The following is a 23,881-nucleotide window of genomic DNA, read 5'->3' as shown; positions in this document are numbered from 1 at the left end:
AATGGGATAATAATTGCGCTCTATAGCGGCCCAAGAAGTCACGATTCAAGATCGGTTTATATGGCAGCTATATCAGGTTATGAAACGATTTGAACCCTACTTAGCACAGTTGCTGGAAGTCATAACAAAATGCCTCATGCAAAATTTCAGATAAATCGGATCAGAATTGCGTCCTTTAGTGACTCAAAAAGTCAAGATCCAAGATCGATTTATAGGGCAGCTATATCAAAATATGGACTCATATGGCCCATTTACAATCCCAATCGACCTACACTTATAAGAAATATACGTGCCAAATTTCAAGCAGCTAGCTTCACCCCTACGAAATTTAGCGTGCTTTCAACAGACGGACAGACGGACGGACATGGCTAGATCCAATTGGAATGACATGACGATATTTCGAGGAGTTGCAAACAGAATGACGAAAATAGTACACCCCCATCCTATACGAGCGTCAAGGGATCTCTTATATGCCTTCAATGGGAAAACAGGTCTAAATTGCTGCTCCATACAAATACTGTCTGACTTGGTCCATATTCAGACGTTGGGACCATGCAACTCACAACGAAAATGGCTAATAATAGCACATTTCTGGGCTCAAACCCTTAAATCGAGAGATCGCCTTATCCAAGCTCGACACGTTTGTTCTTTGAAATGGGGACAAAACTTCGACTTTTATGGTTTCAAGATTTCTTATGCAGAGATCGATAAAATGGACGTTTTCTCAAGATATGGGCCATCTAAGAACTTGAGGCTGTAAAGTTATTTCAACCAAAAAGGCGGACGGACATGGTATGAGTTATATTCACAGACGATGCTTTTTAGTGGCAACACTGAATATGACGTATGGCTAATTGGAAGAGTTTAACTTATTCTCGGTCTTTAAGTTATTTGCTGTCTGTATCTAAAACATCAAACCCCTTTTCATTCTAAAACTTCTAAAAATATTACATTTCAATATCTGATATTGTTTACATTTCCCACAATCCATATGCAACCAAGACGAAATCAAAATAAGCAAATTATCAAAAGGGGCATAAAAAGTTAACAAAGTTATCGAATTTCGAAGAAAATATTTTGTTAGACCATATGGTATGGTAGGGCGTAAAGCGTAGGACCAACCATTAACACTGCCATTCTAATAAACTTGGTATGGCGGTAAGAGTTTTGCCTCATTACCATTTTAATTAAAATTAAAAACCAATATTCAAAAGTCAACGACTACAACAACAATGAATAAAGGGGGTGGGGAGAGGTAGGCACAAGGTATGGCATGAAATTCACAACATTATTTTCATGGTGGCTGACACAAACGAAAATGGCAATTATCCCTTAGCCATGGCCTAAAGAACAACAGATTCTATAGATTCACAACCTAATCCAGAGACTACGAGCAGCATATGATACTTAGTCCATGCCAAGCAGCAGCAAAAGTCAGGGAGGAGCAGTACTTAACAAATGTCATGCGAGATTTCCAATTATGATGTCATTCATTACAGTGTCGCCCCGTCTTAAAGCTAATCTCCATCTAAATGATATTCTAAGTAGGTATTCATTTCGCATCTTGGGCGACGACTCGACTCTATATCTGTCTAAGGCTAAATGGGTGTTTGTCTGCCTACTGCAATCATTGTAGACGTAGGAGGGGAGCCCCTCCTGACGGCGGCGGCGTAGTCCCCAAACGCTCACAATAATAACACTCTCATCCGTATAATGCTGCTTGTCTTATGTCTGTCTGTCTGTCTGTCTATGCGCAACTTTACCTAAACACTTGGAGTTAAATTAAAATCCAAAAAATGACTACGAAAAAATACAAGGACCCTATATGCCAGCAACTTAGCATTGAGCCTTGTTGCAAGTCGACAACAATAAAGAAGACATGGTGGCAGTGGCAGGAAATTTGTATTGGCATCACGTTATAATACATTGCCATCAGCTACAGCGTTTGCACCACCACAGCCACTAGGCCACCACGAAGGCAGCGTGTTGCCACACGTCCCCAATCGCACGCGTCTTACGATGCGAATGAATGAAGAATAGCATATTTTGCCATTGTTTCACAGCTAAATGGAAGTATGCCTGAGCGAAGGAGCGAAGAGCTCAGGGTGCCCTGGTATGACAGGAGGCAGGTACTACCTTTAGATGTCTGCTACTTTTGCAATGTGAACAGAGTTGCCAAAAATAAAAAAAGTCACTGAAAATGTCCCTAAACAAAAGCAAATTCTAAATGAAAATTTCTCAAAAGACAAATTTTTGCAAAAATTTTCCCTAAAGACAAAATTTTCGTAAAATTCTCCCTGAAGACAAAATATCAGTTAATTTTTTCTCTTCAGGCAAAATTTCAGTGCAGTTCTATTCTGGGTGTTATGGATGCGGAGGGTAGACTGAGGAGGGTCTCCGACTACTTGGCAACAATGCCTACTGGAGTAAGGGCATTCGATTTTAGGGAGGGACGAAAGGAGGGCGAATGCTGTACTTGAGGAGGATGAGACCTCGATCTACACGGATGGCTCCGGCCACTGTTCTATTCTGGGTGTTATGGATGCGGAGGGTAGACTGAGGAGGGTCTCCGACTACTTGGCAACAATGCCTACTGGAGTAAGGGCATTCGATTTTAGGGAGGGACGAAAGGAGGGCGAATGCTGTACTTGAGGAGGATGAGACCTCGGATGGCTCCGGCCACTGTTCTATTCTGGGTGTTATGGATGCGGAGGCTAGACTGAGGAGGATCTCCGACTAGCTGGCACCATTGTCGACTGGAGTGAGGGCATTTGCGATTCGATTCCCTGAGAGGGGCAAATGGAGGGCGAAAGCTGTATTTGAGGAGGATAGACCTCAATCTACACCGATGGCTCCAAGATGGAGTCAAGGACTGGATTGGGGGTCTACTGTGATGTACTCATTATCAGTATGTGTCTTACACTGCCGGATGAGTGTACGGTCTTTCAGGCGCAGATCAGTGCTATTGCAGTGGCCGCAAGACAAGCCAAGGGACTTACCACCCTTCAAACTCAGAATTTATGTGAACTGTATGGCGGCGCTCAAGGCCTTAGGCTCGAAGATGGTGAGGTCAAGATGCGTGGTGGATTGCTTGGAGTCATTGGTTAGGCTCCGGGCCCACGATGTGACGCTGACATATGCTATCGGGTTAAAGGGATTCAAGGGAATGAAAGGGCAGACGAGTGCGCCAGGAGGTGTTCGTCTGCGTCGGGCGGACCAGTCATCGGTCTTGCCTACGTGCCATTTGTCGGGATACTGAATACAATAGAGGGAATGGACAGGGAGGCGTCGGTGGCGAAAAGGTTCTCGATGGATGGTTGCCGAATTGCAAAGGCGCTATGGCCGGTCATCGACTGGAGGAGGACGAGGTAGTTGCTGGCATTCGATAAGAGGTCGATGAGTACCTTGACAGGTATCATAACCGGACACTGTGCCATAGGCCGCATGTCGGCGCCCATGGGGATACCACACAGTGACTTATGTAGGAGTTGCCTCGGTGAGGATGAAGAGGAGAATATTGAGCACTTATTGTGTTCATGTCCGTGTCCGCAGGGACGTAGGCTCTCCTTTCTGGGGAGCCGTTTTTTCCGTGATCTGAGAGAACTTGCGAACGTGCCTCTTAAGATTTGGTGAAGAAATAGGATGCTTCCGACAGTGAGTGCCATTAGCTCCAGCGTAGATACATCCATGCTTGAGTGGGGATGGGCGTTTCTTCACCCCCGCTCGGGTTCAACATTCCTCCTGTCTTTCTTTTATTTGTGTATAACCTAATAAAGTATAAACTAATCCGAGGTCTCACATCTTCTTTCCCCTTCTTTCCAGGGTACCACAATGGGCCAAACTGGCCTTCGAGTTTAGACAAAAAGACAAAATTTCAGTGATATTTTCTCTAAAGACAAAATTTCAGTGAGATTTTCTCTAAAGACAAAATTTCAGTGAAATTTTCTCTAAAGACAAAATTTTAGTGAAATTTTCTCTAAAGACAAAATTTCAGTGAAATTTTCTCTAAAGACAAAATTTCAGTGAAATTTTCTCTAAAGACAAAATTTCAGTGAAATTTTCTCTAAAGACAAAATTTCAGTGAAATTTTCTCAGTGAAATTTTCTCTAAAGACAAAATTTCAGTGAAATTATTTCTAAAGACAAAATTTTAGTAAAATTTTCTCTAAAGACAAAATTTTAGTAAAATTTTCTCTAAAGACAAAATTTCAGTGAAATTTTCTCTAAAGACAAAATTTCAGTGAAATTTTCTCTAAAGACAAAATTTCAGTGAAATTTTCTCCAAAGACAAAATTTCAGTGAAATTTTCTCCAAAGACAATATTTCAGTGAAATTTTCAGTAAAGGTTTCCATAAAAACAAAAATTCTGTGATATTTTCCCTTGAGATAAATATTAGCGTAAATTTTCCTCGGAAAAAAATTTTACGAATTTTTCCCTAAATTATTGTTTGTATGTTTTATTCATTATTGATAATTTCTCTTCCACTTTGGCAACACCTATCTTATCTGCAGTAGCATAAGCAGAAGAAGTTTCAGAGTTCATATGTTAAGTTGGCTGGTAAAGAAAATGTTTTATGAAACCACCTTGGCTGTTGTGTCTTTAATGCGGCTACGGAAGTTCTGTTATAAAACATCAAAATGGCGTAAACAGCGGAAGACTTGCATCAACTCTAGGACACTCGCTCTCTTTCCCTTTCTCCATACACCTGAAGAAGAAAATCAAAGCAACATAGGAAGCCATGTAAATTGCTCAAATGCAAACGGAAGTTTCGTCGGACGGACGGACAGACAGACGAACTGGAGTCCGGGAGTAACTGACACTTATAGTGGTCCTTGCCATAAATACCGGTGCTCAAACTTGCGTACGATAGTGATATACAGCGGTCAAAAAAAGTATTCATCATTAGCAAAATTGATAATAAATTCACTTATTTTGGGTAATTGAAGACAATTTTAAGTAAACAAATAATGCAGTTTTATGCAATAGTTTATTTTTCGTAATATGTTTTAAAATAAATTCAAAAAATAAATTTAATTAGCGCAAAAAATGCAATTTTATATAATAACACCATAAACAGAACAAAAAAAGTATTCATCATTGATGTGCTATCGTCAAAGTCAAATTCAAATATTATTTGGGAATCCCCCTTTTCTGTTTTATTTAGTAAAGGAGGCTTTGCCCTTGACAGCAAATATTTAATTTCATTGAAAATATAGTTTTTGTCAAAATGGGTCGTAAGCAAAACGAGGTTTCTGATGAGGTAAAAGTTTTGATAATAAAACACCACAGGAATGGTTTAACTCAAAAAACTATCAGTGAAATATTAAATAGACCACGATCTACTATACAATCCATCATCAGAAAGTGGACAGAAACGAAAACTGTTGACAATAAACCAAGATCTGGTCGACCAAAAGCACTTTCAGTTGGAGATGTGCGTTGGCTAGTGCGGCAAGTTCAGAAAACTCCGAAGACAAATGCGACCATTCTTCGTAAAAACACTATGGAATATTTAGGGAAGGAAGTTACTACACAAACAATTCAAAATACACTCAAAAGGCATAGTTACAGAGGAAGAACTGCACGTAAGAAGCCCTTTATAAATAAAATAAACCGAGTGAAAAGGCTAAACTTCGCAAAAATGTATGTAAAACAGCCCGAATCATTTTGGAAAACAGTCATTTTTGCAGACGAGAGCAAGTTTAATCTTTTTGGGTGCGATGGAAAGGTCATAGTGTACAGAAAACCAAATACAGAGCTTGAAGAACGAAACACAGTTGCTACTGTAAAACATGGTGGAGGTGGTTTAATGGTTTGGGGGTGTATGGCGGCTTCAGGAGCGGGAAATCTTGAAATTATTAATGGAGTAATGGATCATAAGTATTACATTGACATTTTAAAGAGGAATTTAAAAGATAGTGCTGTAAAACTTGGGCTTGGTAATAACTTTCAATATTATCAAGATAATGACCCCAAACATTCTGCTTTAAATACCAAGATGTGGATGCTGTATAACTGCCCCAAAGTCATTAAAACTCCACCTCAAAGTCCCGACTTGAACCCAATTGAACATCTTTGGGAACATCTCGAACGCAAATTGAGAACGCGCAATTTTTCGAGCAAGAGTCAAATGCAACAGGTGATAATGGAGGAATGGACTAATATAGACCAAAATATAACCGCTAAATTAGTCCAATCGATGTCAAACCGTTTAAAAGAAGTTATAAGACGCGGTGGTCGAATAACAAAGTATTAATTTTTTTAAATTATGTTATTTATTTTTTTGTTTTTTTGCAATGATGAATACTTTTTTTGTTTAATTTTTTGTGTTCAGCTGTAAAATGGCCCTTTTTGTTCCAATAAATACTATTTTTTTCTTTAAAAACAATGAAATTGTGTACATATATATCACACAAGCACTACTGCATCATTAGTTTAATATGTTTTTATTCCAATTGTCTTTTGTAGACTTATTAAAAAAAAAACATTGAATGATGAATACTTTTTTTGACCGCTGTACGTATATGCGTATGCCAGGGTGTGTGTGTGTGTGCTGTGTTTGGAGTGCATATGACAGGAAAATTACTTACTGAATTACTTAGAGGTAACCACCGACTGACTGCCACTGTTATAGTCAGCGACGACAGTTACCTGCTACAGTCTTCAGCACTTTGTTTCGTTATAATTCAAATGCTCTAACACGTTGCCGCCCATACACAGCGACAAAAAGTGAATGTGTGTCATGATGTGATAAATGATATATAAAATATAGTCATTTTTATTAAGGGGCCCTAGAATGCTTATGAGAGTGTTAAAGGATATTACATTTCAAGCTTTTTGTTGAGAAGATAGAAAGAGATAGATATATAAAAATCAATTTGTGTTTGTTTGTAGGTTTGTTTGTGTGTTCCTTATAGACCCAGAAACCGCTGCACCGACTTTCTTGAAATTTTCACTGATCGTGCATAATGATCCCCTGGTGAAAATATGGTACAACATTTTTTGATATCTGAAGGGGGAGCGGACCCTCCCCCTTACCCTAATTTTCAGAAAAGCCAGATCTCGGAGATGGGTTGTGCGATTTAATTTTGTGTGCTCCCTTATAGCAACCTACAAACAAAAAGTTGGTATCCAAATTTCGGATGGGGTACCTAGGGGGGACGTCCCATCCCAAAACCTACCAAATATATATATACACCAATCACGACAATATGGGACTCAAATGAAAGGCATTTAAGATTGGAAAACGTATCTGATATCCTATTTTCAGACCAAGTGTTTGGGGGACCACCCCAACCCCGAAAACCCCCCCTAAATCAGACATATTGGGTTGCCCAAAAAGTAATTGCGGATTTTTTAAAAGAAAGTAAATGCATTTTTAATAAAACTTAGAATGAACTTTAATTAAATATACTTTTTTTTACACTTTTTTTCTAAAGCAAGCTAAAAATAACAGCTGATAATTGACAGAAGAAAGAATGCAATTACAGAGTCACAAGCTGTGAAAAAATTTGTCAACGCCGACTATATGAAAAATCCGCAATTACTTTTTGGGCAACCCAATATTTACCGACCATGGCAATATGGGACTTAAATGAAAGGTATTTGCGAGTAAAATACGAATCTGATATCCAAATTGGGGACAAAGTTTCTGGGGGTCCACCCCTTCCCCAAAACACCCCCAAACAGGACTTATTTACTGACCATGGCAATATGTGGCTTAAATAAAAGATATGTGTGTTTAGAATACGAATCAGATATCCAGATGTGCGATCAAGTGTTTGGGGGGCTGCCCATCCCCGAGATCATCCTCCAAAGAAGACAAATTTACGATCATAGCAATATGGAGCTCAAATGAAAGGTCTTTGGAAGTAAAGCACGAATCTGATGTCAATGTTCGTGTGTTTATGGACCCCCCCCCCACCACCATTAAACCTCCCAAATAGGAAGTATTTGCTGACCATTGCAATATGAGGCTCAAATATGAGGTATTTTAGAGCAGAACACGAATCTGATATATATTTTCAAAGCGAAGTCACTGAACGGCCGCTCCATTCCCCAAAACATCCCCCCCAACCGGTCATGTTTGCTGACTATGGAAAAATGAAGCTCAAATGAAGGGTATTTGGGAGTAGACCATGAATCTGACATCAACATTCGGGACCAACTGTCTAGGGGATGTCCCACCACCATAACAACCCCCCAAGTAGGACGTATTTGCCCACCAATAAATTCCCATTTTATTTCCTAGCTTCAATAACAAACCAAAAACGTGCATAATTTTTTTTATTTTCCACCGTGTACTTGGTAAAGTGTTAACATTGCCCTTTCACGACCCCTCGCCCACATTGGAACAAGCATCATCATTTTGTTAAAGGAGTAAACATTTAATTAATTCAAGTGACAGTAATTGCTGTACTTTTTGATGTTTTATGCAACGTCTGTATTTTCACCGTTAAGTGCACACAAAACCAAAAGCACAACGATTGACTCTGACTCTGGTGGCCGACCCGAACGCAGCAGACTTAAGCGAAGGAGGCAAAAGCGAAAAAAAACCCTAGCCTTTTAACCTTATAAAACCACTAAGAGATGGTAGGACAAAAGTCAGGTTACAAAATAAAGAGGTCCTTTGGAACAACAGCTATTAATAATACTCTAATAGGCCAATGGCTATCTTAGTAATATTGGGTTGCCCAAAAAGTAATTGCGGATTTTTTAAAAGATAGTAAATGCATTTTTAATAAAACTTAGAATGAACTTTAATCAAATATACTTTTTTTACACTTTTTTTCTAAAGCAAGCTAAAAGTCACAGCTGATAACTGACAGAAGAAAGAATGCAATTACAGAGTCACAATCTGTGAAAAAATTTGTCAACGCCGACCATGTGAAAAATCCGCAATTACTTTTTGGGCAACCAATAGCTTATGAGAAAATTTATTTTTTATAATTTTAAAGTGTAAATACCAAGGATAAATGGGTTTTGAAGAAGATAGGCAACAAATGAAAAGTATTAAGTGATTTTATACTACAAACCTGCTTAAATTCATTTATTTTTATAAAAAAAACTAACCGAACCGGGCCCGCTCCGCTGCGCCTTCTATTGGGTTGCCCAAAAAGTAATTGCGGATATTTCATATAGTCGGCGTTGACAAATATTTTCACAGCTTGTGACTCTGTAATTGCATTCTTTCTTCTGTCAGTTATCAGCTGTTACTTTTAGCTTGCTTTAGAAACAAAAGTGTAAAAAAAGTATATGTGATTAAAGTTCATTCTAAGTTTTATTAAAAATGCATTTACTTTCTTTTAAAAAATCCGCAATTACTTTTTGGGCAACCCAATATTTAGGGTGGGGACACTTCGCCCTGATTGCGGACATCGAATTCGTGCCATTGTAGCCTATGACGCTGAAAGCGTTCGAATCCTGGCGAGAACATCGTACAAAGCGGTGTTTATCCCCTCTTAATGTTGACGACATTTGTGAGGTACAATGCCATGCATGGTCATTTGAAAAATTTACCCCAAAGTGGTGTCGCACTAAAGGACGCCGTTAAGACTCGGCTATGAAAAAGATCATTGATGTGTGACAATTTGCCCCTTCTCGGTTCCTGGTGGTAATGTTCTTCCATAGGGTAATATTCTCATTAGGGGAGGGATAGCGTCTCATATATTTCGACTCAAATATGGATATCAAATTCGTGCTGCACCTCCGAATCCCTTTAATTTGAGCCCCACATTGACATGGCCGGTAAGTATGAACCTCCAAACGGTTCAAACGGCCTCTCCTCTGATTGGGAAGGTATTTTGGAGTGGTGCGACCCCAAAACTCATGGCTCTCTAAATTGGATATCAAATTCGTTTTTTTTTCTCTCAAGCACATTTCGTTTGAGCCCTATATTGTCGTCATTGGTCTATATATCCATTTGCCGGGTTTTGAGTGGCCCCCGAGGCACCCGACCCCTACAATAGAAACCGTATTTTGTTTTAGGTGCCTGTAAGAGTGCGAAACAATTTTGAACCAATCGCATTACCAATATGCTAGATCTGTTTTTTTTTTTTTGAAAATAAGTGTAATAAGAAAAAAATGATTTTTAGGGGAGGAATGGCACCTCAGACATTTCAACTCAAATATCGATATAAAATTTGTGCTTTACTCCCAGATCTCTTTTATTTGAACCCACATTACCATGGTCGGTAAACGTGCGCCGTTTGGATGGTGTTTTGGGGATGGGGCATCCACAGGCACTTTGCCCTGAAAATAGATATCAAATTCGTTCCTTACTCCTAAATACCGTTGATTTGAGCTCCACATTTCCATAGTCAGAAATGATGTTCAGTTTAGGTGGTACTTTAGGACGTATAACACTTGGCTTCAAAATTGAATATTAGAGACGTTTTTTACTTTCAAATACCTTTCATGATGAGTCCCATATTGTCGTATGGGGCCAATAAACCTAACTGAGATATTTTTAGGAGAAAAAGCGCCACCTAGACCTGAACGCAAATTTTAATATTATATTCGTAATCTACTGCCAAATACCTTTCATTTGAGTCCCTTACAGCCATGGTCGGCTAATGTGCCCATTTGGGGGTATTTGGGGGTGGGGTGACCTCCCATTACTTGGACCGAATTTTGTATGCCATATTTGTAACGTACCGACAAAATCTTTTTATTTAAGTCCCATATTGATATGAACGTCAAATATTTCTGTTTAGATGAGATTTAGGGTTGGGGCGGCCCGCTGGGTATTTGGACCCAAAATTTTAATACGATATTCGTTTTCTAGTTTCTAATACCTTTCATTTGATACCCAAGCCTACCATGCTAAGCCTATCGTTCAACTTTTGATTTTGGATGGTGATTTTGGGGTAAGGGGAAGGGTACTCCCCCTTCACATATCATAATATTATGTAGTCTATGTTTCCTTCCAGACCAACCTACACAATCGGTGAAAATTTTAAGAAAATCGGTTCAGCCGTTTTTGAGTCTACGGAACGAACAAACAAACCGAGCCCCATATAGTCATAATTGGTGAATATGCCCATTTGGGGCGTTTACATGGGGTTAGTGTGACCCCCCGTGGTATTTCGAAGTGCCGTCCACCAGACTACAACACCATATAGCATTATAGGTCTGACAACTGCAGTATATAACCATTCCATGACACGCGGTCTAAATCCCCAAATTTTGTCAATGGCTCTCTTGCAGGTGTATAGGGCAAGAGTTGCCTTTCTTGCCCTTTCCAAGGTATTTAGCGCTCTCTGTATATGAGACATTGTCTCCTCCCAAGAAGACAGGTGCCATTGTAGGCAACTTGTATCTCCTGCTGAAAATAACTATTTCTGTCTTGCACGGATTTATACCTAGACCGCTTCCGGTAGCTCACTTTACTGTTGTACGTAGAGCTTCCTGAAGTATATCTCTTAGAGTGCTGGGAAACATTCCCCTAACCGCAATTGCCACGTCATCAGCATACGCAACCACTTTTACACCTTCTTCTTCCAAAGACAATATATTATGAATGGCTATATTCCAAAGTAGAGGAGACAGTACACCTCCTTGAGGTGTTCCTCCGCTGACCTATCTTTTTAGGTCCAGAGATCCCCAATTAATACTGAGGATTATTATCCCAAAGAACTTGATAATCCTCAAATAATGCTAAGGACATATTGGGCACAAAGACATAAGACCCTGCATGGTCCAGAGATCAGCCCTTTCTGCTCGATCACCCTGTGGATGACACAGCGATCTAAAGGTCACAGCCATACCAGACATCAGCCGAAATATAACCGTAAAAATTTAACGTATAGTACCGGGCGAAAGCCCTCACCTATTTTTTTATCGAGAAGTGAAAAGAGTAGAGCCTGTTTGACATCTTCCTCGACGTTCATTCTGCAGTTTCGTTTCTATTCAATAATCACATCCAGATATTTGGTTTCCGGTCAGAGCGGCAATTTTACCCCACTCAGCTTTCGTTTATTGGTAAAAAGAACGAATCAGTCTCTCTGGTGCATGAATGCCAAGCCCACGCCCATCACAGTTCAGTTTACTGTCCACTTAAAGGAATTTAGCGAAGCAACCTGAAACCAAAGAGGTCGGAACTCAAGCGCTATATTCAAAATTACGGCCACCGTGAATGAGAATTTTCTGTTGGCAAGAATAACTAAGTCGCCTCTGACACCTTAAGTTTCGACAGAATTCCATCGACCTGTGGCGTACCTCCTTTCTGCATTCACCCTTACCGAGGTGCCTTCAATAGTAGAACTATCCAACAATAAGTACGTATATATGCTAATATTCGAAAAATAGGAAATTTGGAAATTTGGCTCGAGGCCTAACCCAATTGAGAGTGGGGGCTCTCAATGGCAGTGTTTGCCCTCTGCCAATATGTTGAGGGACCAAGATGTTAATGTAGGCTTAAAGTCTACAAAGCCCTTTGAACTCCCTCACGATTCCCAATGCATCTACCTTCACGAGTAGACGAGCATGTGCTTCAGTCCAATCTCCGCCCGGCCTCTTCAAATTGCTTATCTGTGGGGAGAAAGACCAAAAAAACTTACTAAGCGTTTAACAAAATCGAAAACTGCAGCGAATACAACAAAAACGGCTAAAGGTCCTTGGCCATGTCCTTTCTGTATCGTTAGTCCGTCTGTCCTTTTTTGCATTCAAGGTAGAGTTCGCATTTGCTACACAATCATTACGAAATTTTCTAAGGAAAACGCTGACCGACGGACGGACGGACTTTGTCGTTTAAAGCTAGATTTTGATTTCAGGATTCTTGGGCAATTTTTCCTAGATAAAATTTTCTTGATAACCGTTTTGTTCATTAAAAAATTGACTCGCCCTAATGGGCTGTTCTTAGCCATCGACCTCTCTCAACTGTTCTTAATATTCCACAAAGTTTTAATGGTAATTTTTGAATTTTTTTTTTTCACAGTGTTTTGTCTCACAGGGCTTTAAAGTTTTATTTTGAAATTCTTGAAAAAAAGATATAACTTTGCTTCATAGTGTACTGACCTTTTTTGCAGGAACTTTCGTTTGATGTCTCTCATAAAACTGCCATCATCGGTGTAACGTATCCGCTGATGTATGGTCTGTGGGGCGGCGGGCAGCAAATGGCGATTGGTTACACCCAAATCCATTTGTACATCGACCACCAGCAGCAGGGTGAGCAGTATGAGGGTGGCGCCCAGACTTATGGCCAGGCGCTCTTTTAGTTTCATAGTCCTCAGCATGGCCATGATGAAATTGCCGGTGGTCGCTGGGTCGCTGTGTTGCGTATGAGGATCACTATTTGCTTTGGGAATGTCTAAAGTTTTAGTTTTGGCTATTTGGCCGTGGGCTAACTCTGCATTTTTGTGGTTGGAAGCTGAATGGGGAGAGCCAGTACCCAAGTATGAAGTCCACCAAGAGCGTTTTTCGTCTTTTCTACGTTGCTGTGTTTGTTGTTGTGTGTTGGATATGTTTGTTGCAGCAACGATTGGCTGCTGCGTCTCCCCAATTTGTGGGGAGGGGGATTTCGTTTTGGATTTGACAATTCGACGCCGCACAATAACGCGTTTAACTTTTCCGCTGTTATCCTCCGTTAACGAATGACACACTTCCTCTCTGGGACATTGAGTCAAATCACTGTGACCACTGCTCGAGGGGAACTCGGTGCCTGCTGTTGCAGATTTTGCCTGGAATAGCTCGCACTGAGGCTGGCTTATCGATGTGTAGGGCAATTGTTGTACAGGCGTCGGCAATGGGCCATTAAAATTCGTTGAGTTTAGCTGTAATGCCTTGCTATGACTATTTTGAACATAGTCAACGTTCGTATCGCGTTCGTGTGTTGAGCTCTCCCCGCTTTTCCGGTTTAATGATGGCAAAGTTTGCTCAGCTGATAAATGCCCGGGTGCAACAGCATATAAAACCCTCTGATCGGATTGTAGCGGTGTTGTGGCTCTCGAGTGAAGGGCGTAGGTGGGTGCTGGCGGTGAAGTTGGTGCTATTGAGTGTGGTGGCACGGAATTTCCCCTGACTGTAGTTTTATTGCTGCAATAAACCGGCGACAACAATGATGACTCGGAATCTAGTGATAAGCTTTGCTGCTGTTGTCGTTGGCGTTTAATGCGAAACTGTTCCAAACGTTGAGCTAATGTTGCCGCTTCACTGTTCCTGGCTGCTTGCAATTCATTTGCATTTAGTTTCGTACAATCAAATTGATTATGTGCCGTAAAATCGTTTATCGGCGATTTATTGCTGTTGCCAACGCCATAAAAACGGAGAGAAGAGAAACAGAAAAAAGTTTTATTAAAATTTTGTATTTCGATAAATCGTTGGATTCTAAATTAAGGCAATGAAAGATTTCCTAAAGCAAAGAGAGAAAAAAAACTTTAAAAACTAAAAAGAAAAAAAAATTGAGAAATTTTCAAGAAAGTTTTCACAAAAAAACCACTAAGCAAAGACAAAAGTCGGGCGGAACCGACTATATAATACCCTACACCAAATAGTTAGCATACATACTACTTTCAATACATGAAAACTATGTCGAAATCTGGTCAGTCTTTAAATTTGCATACCTATTGAAAAACTGAATTGAACCTTGTTAGATTTTTTTTTCGATAGGACAGACTTTAAGGTCCCTATAGGAGATATATCTAAATCTGGACAGACTTTAATGAAATTTAGCACACGTGCTCGGACGTTATATAAAACACTTCACGCTAAATTTTATAAAGATTGAACCAAAATTGTGGTGTAGTCGCCACAATTTTGGTTCAACAGTGAAGCCTAAAAGGCCATATCGGATGAAAGATATATACATGGAAGCTATATCTAAATCTGAACCGATTTTCATAAAATATGACGTCAAATAAATCCTCTCATGCAAAAATTGTGTAAAGATTGGACCAACATTGAGGCTACTACAGCCTTAAAAGGCTATATCGGCTGAAAGATATATATGGAAGCTATATTTAAATCTGATCCGATTTTTATAAAATTTTGCACACGTAATGGGACAACAAATAGAACATCTCTTGCTAAATTTTATAAGGATCGGACCAAAATTGGGGCTTCTACAGCCCTTAAAGGCCATATCGGATGAAAGATATATATGGAAGCTATATCTAAATCTGATCCGATTTTAATGAAATTTTGCACACGTGTCGGGAGAAGAAATAAAACATCTCATGCTAAATTTTATAAGTATCGGACCAAAAACGTGGCTTCTACAGCCTTAAAGGGCCATATCGGATGAACGATATATATGGGAGCTATATCTAAATCTAATCCGATTTTGATGAAATTCTATAAATATACTGGGACGTAACAAAAAGCACTTCGTACCAAATTTGGTGAAGATCGGACCAAAATTGTGGCTACTACAGCCATAAAAGGCCATATCGGCTGATAAATATATATGGAAGCTATATCTAAAACTGATCCGATTTTAATGAAATTTCGCACATATATTGGGATGTTAGAAAAAAACACTTCATACCAAATTTGGTAGAGATGGGAACAACATTGTGGCTTCTACACCCTTAATAGGTTAAATCGGTTGAAAGATATATATGGGAGCTATATCTAAATCTGACCCGATTTTGATGAAATTTTGCACACGTATAAAGACGTTGCACGAAACATGTCGTGCTAAATTTTGTAAGGATCGGACCAGAATTGTGGATATTAAAGCCTTAAAAGACCACATCGGATGAAAGATATATATGGGAGCTATATCTAAATCTGCAACGATTTTGATGAAATTTTTCCCACATATTGGGACGTCAAAAAAAAAACACTTAGAGCTAAATTTTATAAAGATCGCACCAAAATTGTGGCTACTACAGCCAAAAATGCCATATCGGATGAAAGATATATATATGGGAGCTATATCTAAAGCTGATCCGATTTGAATGAAATTTTGCACACGTATTGGGACTATAAATAAAACATCTCGTGCTGATTTTTGTAAGGATCGGACCAAAATTATGGCTTCTACAGCCTTAATAGGTCAAATCGGATGAAAGATATATATGGAAACTATATCGAAATCTGATCTGATTTTGACAAAATTATGCACATATATTGAAATGTCACAAAAAGCTCTTCGTGCCAAATTTTATAAAGATCGGACCAAAGTTGTGGCTTCTTTAGCCTTAATAGGACAAATCGGATGAAAAATATATATGGGAGCTACATCTAAATCTGGAACGATTTTGGTGAAATTTTGCCCACATAATAGGACGTCAAAAAAAGCACTTAATGCCAAATTTGGTAAAGATAAAACAAAAATTGCGGCTTCTACAGCTTTAAAAGGGCATATCGGATGAAAGATATATATGGGAGCTATATCGAAATCTGAACCGATTTTGTTCAAAATCAGTAGCGTTCGTCTTAGGGCCAAAAAAGTGACTTGAGCAAAATTTTATGAAAATCGAACAACAAATGCGACCTGTATCTTGATGACAAGAATATATGGACCGACAGAGAGACGGACATAGGTAAATCGAATCAGGAAGTGATTCTAAGCCGATCGATATACTTATCGATGGGTCTAGCTTTTTTCCTTCTTAGCGTTGCAAACAAATGCACAAAGTTAAAATACCCTGTACCACAGTGGAGGTGGAGGGTATACAAAATTCAAGATTAGATTGCATGATTAAATCACCAATAAGGTGGGTGTATTAACCCTCTAATGACCGATGTTGCGTATATGCAACATTGTACTTATGAGCGTCTGTATACCGCCATTTTACATGGTTTTCTTTGATTATTTCTCAAAAACAAAGCCCCATATGTTGTTTAGGCTTGCAACTGATAAGTTGGTTGTTAGCTGTGCAGGTGGTGTTCAGTTAGTAGCGATTATTCCGAGATCGATGTTGACAAATTCGTTCTGCAAATTAAAAAAAAGCCCGGAGTGCGCATATTATTTAGTCTGCCTGCAATAATTTTGTAAATGCAACATTGGTCATTGGAGTTAATTTTCGAAATATAAAAACTTAAGAAAAATAAAAACTTCTAGAGGCCCTGGAGGGCGCATTTCTTATCTGATTAGGGTGAAATTTTGTATGAGGTGTTTCGTTTTGACATCCAATACCTGTGCTATAAATGGTAAAAATCAGTTCATAACGTGATATAGTTGTCATATAAACTGATTTCGGATCTTGACTTTTTGAGCCTCAAGAGTGTGCAATACTTCTGGTTTAGCTGAAATTTTACAAGCTAAGTTTAGCTATTACTTCCAACAGGCATGCCAATAGAAGAAAAAAATCAAAATTATTTGGTTGCCCAAAAAGTAATTGCGGATTTTTTAAAAGAAAGTAAATGCATTTTTAATAAAACTTAGAATGAACTTTAATCAAATATACTTTTTTTACACTTTTTTTCTAAAGCAAGCTAAAAGTAACAGCTGATAAATGACAGAAGAAAGAATGCAATTACAGAGTCACAAGCTGTGAAAAAATTTGTCAACGCCGACTATATGAAAAATCCGCAATTACTTTTTGGGCAACCAATAGAAATCAATTGAAAAGAAAATCAACTTGTATTTAAATTTATCCTAGGTGTTCTCTATCTTTTGATCCAGGACACCTAAGACATCCAACATTTTTTTTTCAGTTGATAATGAGGTTAAATCTATCTCATATGTCTACGAAAAAAAAATTTCCACGTATTTGGGTCGGATGTCGGGAAGCTTAAAACTACTCATTGTTTAAAATTTCAGCGAAATCGGATAAAAAATAAAGCTTTTATGGGCCCCAGACCCTTTATCGGGAGATCTGTCTATATGACAGCTATATCTTAATATAGTCGGATCTGAATGTCTGGAAGACTTAAACCAACTCACTGTCAAATTTCAGCGAAATCGGATAATAAATGCAGATTTTATGGGCTACAGACCACTATGCGGCAGATCGGTCTATATAGCAGCCGTATCTAAATATAGGTCGATTTGGCCCGTTCAAGAACTTAACCTGAGTGCAGCAAAAACACGTATTTGTGTAAAATTTCGGCTCAATACCTCAATTTTTGAAGGCTGTAGAGTGATTACAACAGACGGTAGGACAGACACACGGTCATCGTTAAATCGTCTTAGAATTTTACGACGATCCGAAATATAAATACTTTGTAGAGTCCGAAATGGATATTTCGATATGTTGCAAACGGAATGACTAAATGAATATACCCCCTATCCTACAGTGGTGGGTATAAAAATTGTTAAAGTTATGCAGCTTGGACTTCAAACAATGAAAGCGTGCTAAGTTCGGCCAGGACGAATCTTGGGAACCCATCACCATGGATTCTGCTAAAATATGGGAGCTATATCTGGTTATAATCGTTCGATTTGAACCGTACTAAGCACAGTTGTTGAGAGTCAAACAGAATACTATGTGAAAAATTTCAGCTAAATTGGATAAAAATGGCGGTTTCCAGGTGCTTAAGAAGCCAAATCGGAAGATCAATTTATATGGGAGCTATATTAGGTTATTGACCGATTTAGACTGTACTTGACACAGTTGTTGCAAGTCATAACAGAACACTATGTGCAAAATTTCAGCCAAATCGAATGAAAATTGCGGCTTTCAGAGGCTCAATAAATCAAATCGGGGATCAGTTTATATGGGAGCTATATCAGGTTCTTGACCGATTTGGACTCGGTACAGTTGTTAAAAGTCATAACAGAACACTATGGCCAAAATTTCAGCCGATTTTGAAACCATTTTTGCCCGAAAAGGGTATTTTGGGAAGTTTTGTAAACAAATTCGGGCAGATTTTTTTTTTGTTTTTTGAGAATATTTTTATCTGTAAAATTTAAAAAGAATTACTATGATAACTATATTCGTGTTTTGGTTAGAAAATGTTCAATCTGTATCAAAAAATAAACTCGGTTCGATTTTTTTTACAAAAATCTCCAAAATACTCCTTTCGGGCAAAATTTTTCGATTTTCTCCCACTGTGCGATATAACGATTTTGATATGTCTGCCCGTCAGTTGTAGTTACGCCACAATCTAGTTGAAATTTGAATGGGCAAAACGGGACAATGTTTTGATTTAGCTGCAATATAGACTGATTTGCAGGTTCGGGTCTTCAGCCCATAAAAGGACCATTTATTACCCGATTTTGCTCACATTTAGAAGAGTGAGTTCAATTAGGCTCGTCGACATTCAAACCGAATATATTGCAGATCAGACCATATTTGCGTAAAGTTGCCATGTTGCCTATTTAGGGTTGTTAATCCAATAACAGACGCATTTATTACCCTATGGCGCTCAAATTTGGAACAATGGATTGCCCTAGGTCACCGTATCTCCGAACCGAGTATGGTTCACATTTGATTTTTATACCCACCACCATAGCATGGGGGTTTACTAATCTAGGCATTACGTTTGTTACACCTCGAAATATTCGCCTTAGACCCCAAAAGTATATATATTCTTGATCATCTTGACTTTCTGAGTCGATTCAACCCTGTCCGTCCGTCCCCCCATCCGTCTGTCGAAATCACGATAGCGGTCGAACGCGTAAAGGTAGCCACTTGAAATTTTGCGAAATTTGATCATCTTGATTTTCTGAGTCGATTTAACCCTGTCCGTCCGTCCCCCCATCCGTCTGTCGAAATCACGATAGCGGTCGAACGCGTAAAGGTAGCCACTCGAAATTTTGCACAAATACTAAGTATTGATGTAGGTCTTTGGGGATTTCAAACGGGCCATAATGGTTCATATTTGGATATATCTCCTGTATAAACCGATCTCCCGATTTGACTTCTTAAGCCCTTGGATGCCTCAATTTTCACCCGATTGGTTTGAATTTTGAGCATAGAGTTATGTTATGACTTCCAACCACTGTACCAAGTACGGTCCAAATCGGTCTATAACCTGATGTGGCTCCTATATAAACCGATATCCCGATTTGACTTCTTGAGCCCCTGTAAGCCTTAATTTGCATGCGATTTAGCCGAAATTGTACATCTTGTGCAACAACAACCGTGTCAAGTACGGTTTAAATCGGTCAAGAACATGATACAGCTCTCATATAAACCGATTTCCCGATTGAACTCCTTGAGCCCTTGGAAGCCTCAATTTTCATTCGATTTGGCTAGAATTTTGCACATAGTGTTCCACTATGACTTCCAAAAACTGTGCCAAGAACGGTCCAAATCGGTCAAGAAGATGAAATAGCTTCCATATAAACCTATAACCCGATTTAACTTCTTGAGTCCCTGGAAGCCTCAATTTTTATCCGATTTGGCCGAAAATTTGCACATTGTGTTTCGTTATGAGAGTTATGTTATGACGTCCAACAACTGTGCCAAGTGCGATCCAAATCGGTCTTTAAACTGATATAGCTCCTATTTAAACCGATCTCCCCATTTGACTTCTTGAGACCATATAAGACTCAAGTTAAACCTATCTCCCGATTTGACTTTTTGAGCCCCTGGAAGCCTTAATTTTATAGCTCCCATTTAAACCGATCTCCCGATTTAACTTCTTGAACCCTTACAAGCCTCAATTTAAACCGATTTCCCGATTAGACTTCTTGAGCCCATGGAAACCTTAATTTTGAAGCTCCTATTTAAACCGATCTCTCGATTTGACTTCTTGAGCCCATTCAAGCCTCAATTTAGACCTATCTCCCGATTTGACTTCTTGAGCCCCTGGAAGTCTTAATTTTCATCCGATTTAGCTGAAATTATGCACATGGTGTTATGTTATGACTTCCAACAACTGTGTCAGGTGCGGTCCAAATCGGGCTAGTACATTATATAGCTCCCACATAAACGAATCTCCAGATTAGATTTCTTCAGAGCTTACAAGCCGCGATTTTTATCCGATTTGGCTGAAATTTTGCATATAGTGTTCTCTTATAACTAACAACAACTGTGGCAAGTACAGTCTAAATCGGTCTATAACCAGCTGTAGCTCCCATATTTTAGCAGAATGTTGGTGGGTTACCAGGATTCGACACGGCCGAACTTAGCACGCTTTTACTTGTATTTAGATATAGCCGTCATATAACCGTTTTCCCCCGTTTTCAGAACCGATTATGGTCCAGATGAGACCTATTTTCGATATCGTTGCCATATATATTGGCATTTAACCCATAAAAGCCGCATGTATTACCCTTTTCCGCTGAACTTATGAAACAGTATGATTGGTAAGGCCTCCCATTATTCGAACCGGAGATGGTCCACTTCGATATAGGTGCCATTTAGACCGATATGCCATATAAATGCTCTTAAGGCACATAGAGCATTTCTTACTCGATTTGATTGAAATTTGGCCACCCGGTAACCGAACCGAGTGTGGTTCATATCAGACCTTATGAAACTGCTATATAACCCGATCTGCCGACTTGGGGTCCATACATGACTTAGGGACCATAAGACCATACAAGTCTTACTTATCAACCGATTTCTCTTAACTGTATAAGGCTTCTCAGTAGCAGATCAAGCGATATTTGGTGGTGTGTATCTACAGATCGGCACATATGAACTTAATGCGATTTTATTGGTTTGCCCAAAAAGTAATTGCGGATTTTTTAAAAGAAAGTAAATGCATTTTTAATAAATTTAGAATGAACTTTAATCAAATATACTTTTTTTACACTTTTTTTTCTAAAGCAAGCTAAAAGTAACAGCTGATAACTGACAGAAGAAACAATGCAATTACAGAGTCACAAGCTGTGAAAAAATTTGTCAACGCCGACTATATGAAAAATCCGCAATTACTTTTTGGGCAACCCTACTTGTTTGCCATAATTTTTGTCAACATAACTTTCTGATGTACAACTCCTACAGTCTATTTTTAATTTCATATAATAACACATTAATAAATGCATGATAAATCATCAATTCTCTTATAAATACATAATTCAACAACTGCCTTAACCAAATTGAAAAACCTCTTTTCTGTAACACTGAGCACATAAAAAAACCATCCCAAATCAAAATCAACAATGTTCCACTTTACTTCTTATTTTGTTATCCCTTAAAGGCTTAACAAACTACCAACACATATAGGCCCATCAATCAATATTTTTACCCATACCCAGCCAATAAATACCTACAGCCAGACATAGCCACTCGAAATGTCACTTTGCCACACTCTGGCACAAGGCAGCCGAAGCGTTGTCCTTTGATTGTGACAAAAGAGGGGGGGTTTTAGTAGACCTGTATGAAAACAATGTTGACAGTTTAACCAATCCAAAATCAATATGATCGGCTAAAGGAACGTTTAAATTGAGAGGGGGGGGGGGGAGGGGGCGAGAGCTAAAAATCTCTACCCAAAAATAACCAAGAATAATAGAGCCAGCAGCAATGTGTGTTCCATTTTTTTTTTCATTTTTCAATATCCAAAATCTGGCATAAGAGCATAAAGCTCTTCCATACAAAGAGGAGAGGTGAAAATATATTTTAGTCTTTTTTTTGATTTGTGGCACTGGAAGGGGGATATGAAATAAACAAATGGACACTGAAACTAAAAAAATGAAGAAAAATGCACACATATATGGCAAAAATAGGAGAAAGCAACTCATACACATGTAGACACTCATATCCAGAAACAACAATAGTCTAGGTTGACACATGTCCCTAACAAACCATTATGTGATATATCACAGTTTTAAACATAGATCTTCCGGATATACTCATAGCCAGCATAAAGGCAAAAAAAAAGCACAAATACAACTAAACACAATAACGGGACAACGGGCAAGGGCCTTGTGTAATAAAACCAAAAAAAAAAAAAAAAAAACAAAATTTTAAAATTTCGAAATTTTTATTGAAATGGAATATTTTACAAATTATGAACTGGACCTTTGTTGTTTCAACCTCTACGATTTCCAACAATCCTGATTTTGGCCGCTTTTCGAGACTTTAAATCCCATTGTGCATTGACTACAATGTGAGGGAGTATTGATAAGGCTATGCTCTTTTAGACAGGCTAAGTTTGTAGGTGAGCTAAGTCGGGATAAAAATGCGACTGGGCCCAATACCGTAAATCGGGAGATCGGGCGATCGGTCTAAAAGGCACCTATCTATCAATATATAAAAATGAATTTGTGTTTGTGTTTGTTTGTTCCGTATAGACTCAAAAACGGCTGAAGCGATTACCTTGAAATTTTCACATATTTTGTATATAATTTTTTGATATTAAGAGGGGGGCCAACCCTCCCCCACCCCAAAAAAAAGTACTACCCAAAAATAAAAGTTGACCGATCAGGACAATATGGGGTTCAATTGAAAGGTATTCAAGAGTAGAGTACGAATTTCATAATAAAAGTTGGGCCCAAGTACCTGGGGGCCGCCCCAGCCCCCAAACCCCTTAAAATAGACGATCACGACAATATGGGCCTCAAATGAAATGTATTCGGGAGTAGATTACGAATATGGTCAGGAAGTAGGAAAAGGCTTTATAATTTCATTCATAACGGAAGGGGTCGGACCCTCCACCGTTGCCCCAAAAACACCACCCAAAATCAAAAGTGGACCGACGAGGGCAATATGGGTATCAAATGAAAATTATGCGGAAGTATATAACGAATCGAGCATACAAATACTTGTCGAAGTATAGGGGGTCACCCCAACCCCACAAAAACGGCCAACATGGGCACATTAGCCAATTACGGATAAATGGATCTTTTTCTGTATAGACTGAAAAACGGTAGAACCGATTTTCTCGAAATGTTCGCATATTGTGCAGGTAAGTCTCGAAAGAAATGTAGGCTATATAATTTTTCGTTATCGGAAGGGGGACGGACTCTCCCCCTCACACAACCCAAAATCCAAAGTGGACCGATCGGGACAATGCAGGTATCAAATTAAAGGTATTGGAGAGTAGAATACTGTGCAGGTAAGTCTCGAAAGAAACGTAGGCTATATAATTTTTCGTT

General features: G+C 38.9%; 1 protein-coding gene across 1 annotated transcript in view; it reads right to left on the bottom strand.

Annotated features, from left to right (window-relative positions):
* Positions 1 to 23,881, bottom strand: part of LOC106081324 (extracellular serine/threonine protein CG31145) — a 295,459-nt gene that overhangs the window by 267,221 nt on the left and 4,357 nt on the right. Inside the window, exon 2 of the mRNA XM_059361506.1 lies at positions 13,018 to 14,325. Within this exon, the coding sequence (XP_059217489.1) occupies positions 13,018 to 14,325 (1,308 nt within the window). The remainder of the gene's footprint in view (positions 1 to 13,017; positions 14,326 to 23,881) is intronic.

This window comes from Stomoxys calcitrans, chromosome 2, assembly GCF_963082655.1.
Source record: "Stomoxys calcitrans chromosome 2, idStoCalc2.1, whole genome shotgun sequence".
NCBI classification, from domain to species: Eukaryota; Metazoa; Arthropoda; class Insecta; order Diptera; family Muscidae; genus Stomoxys; species Stomoxys calcitrans.
This window is presented reverse-complemented; position numbering and strand designations above follow the sequence as displayed.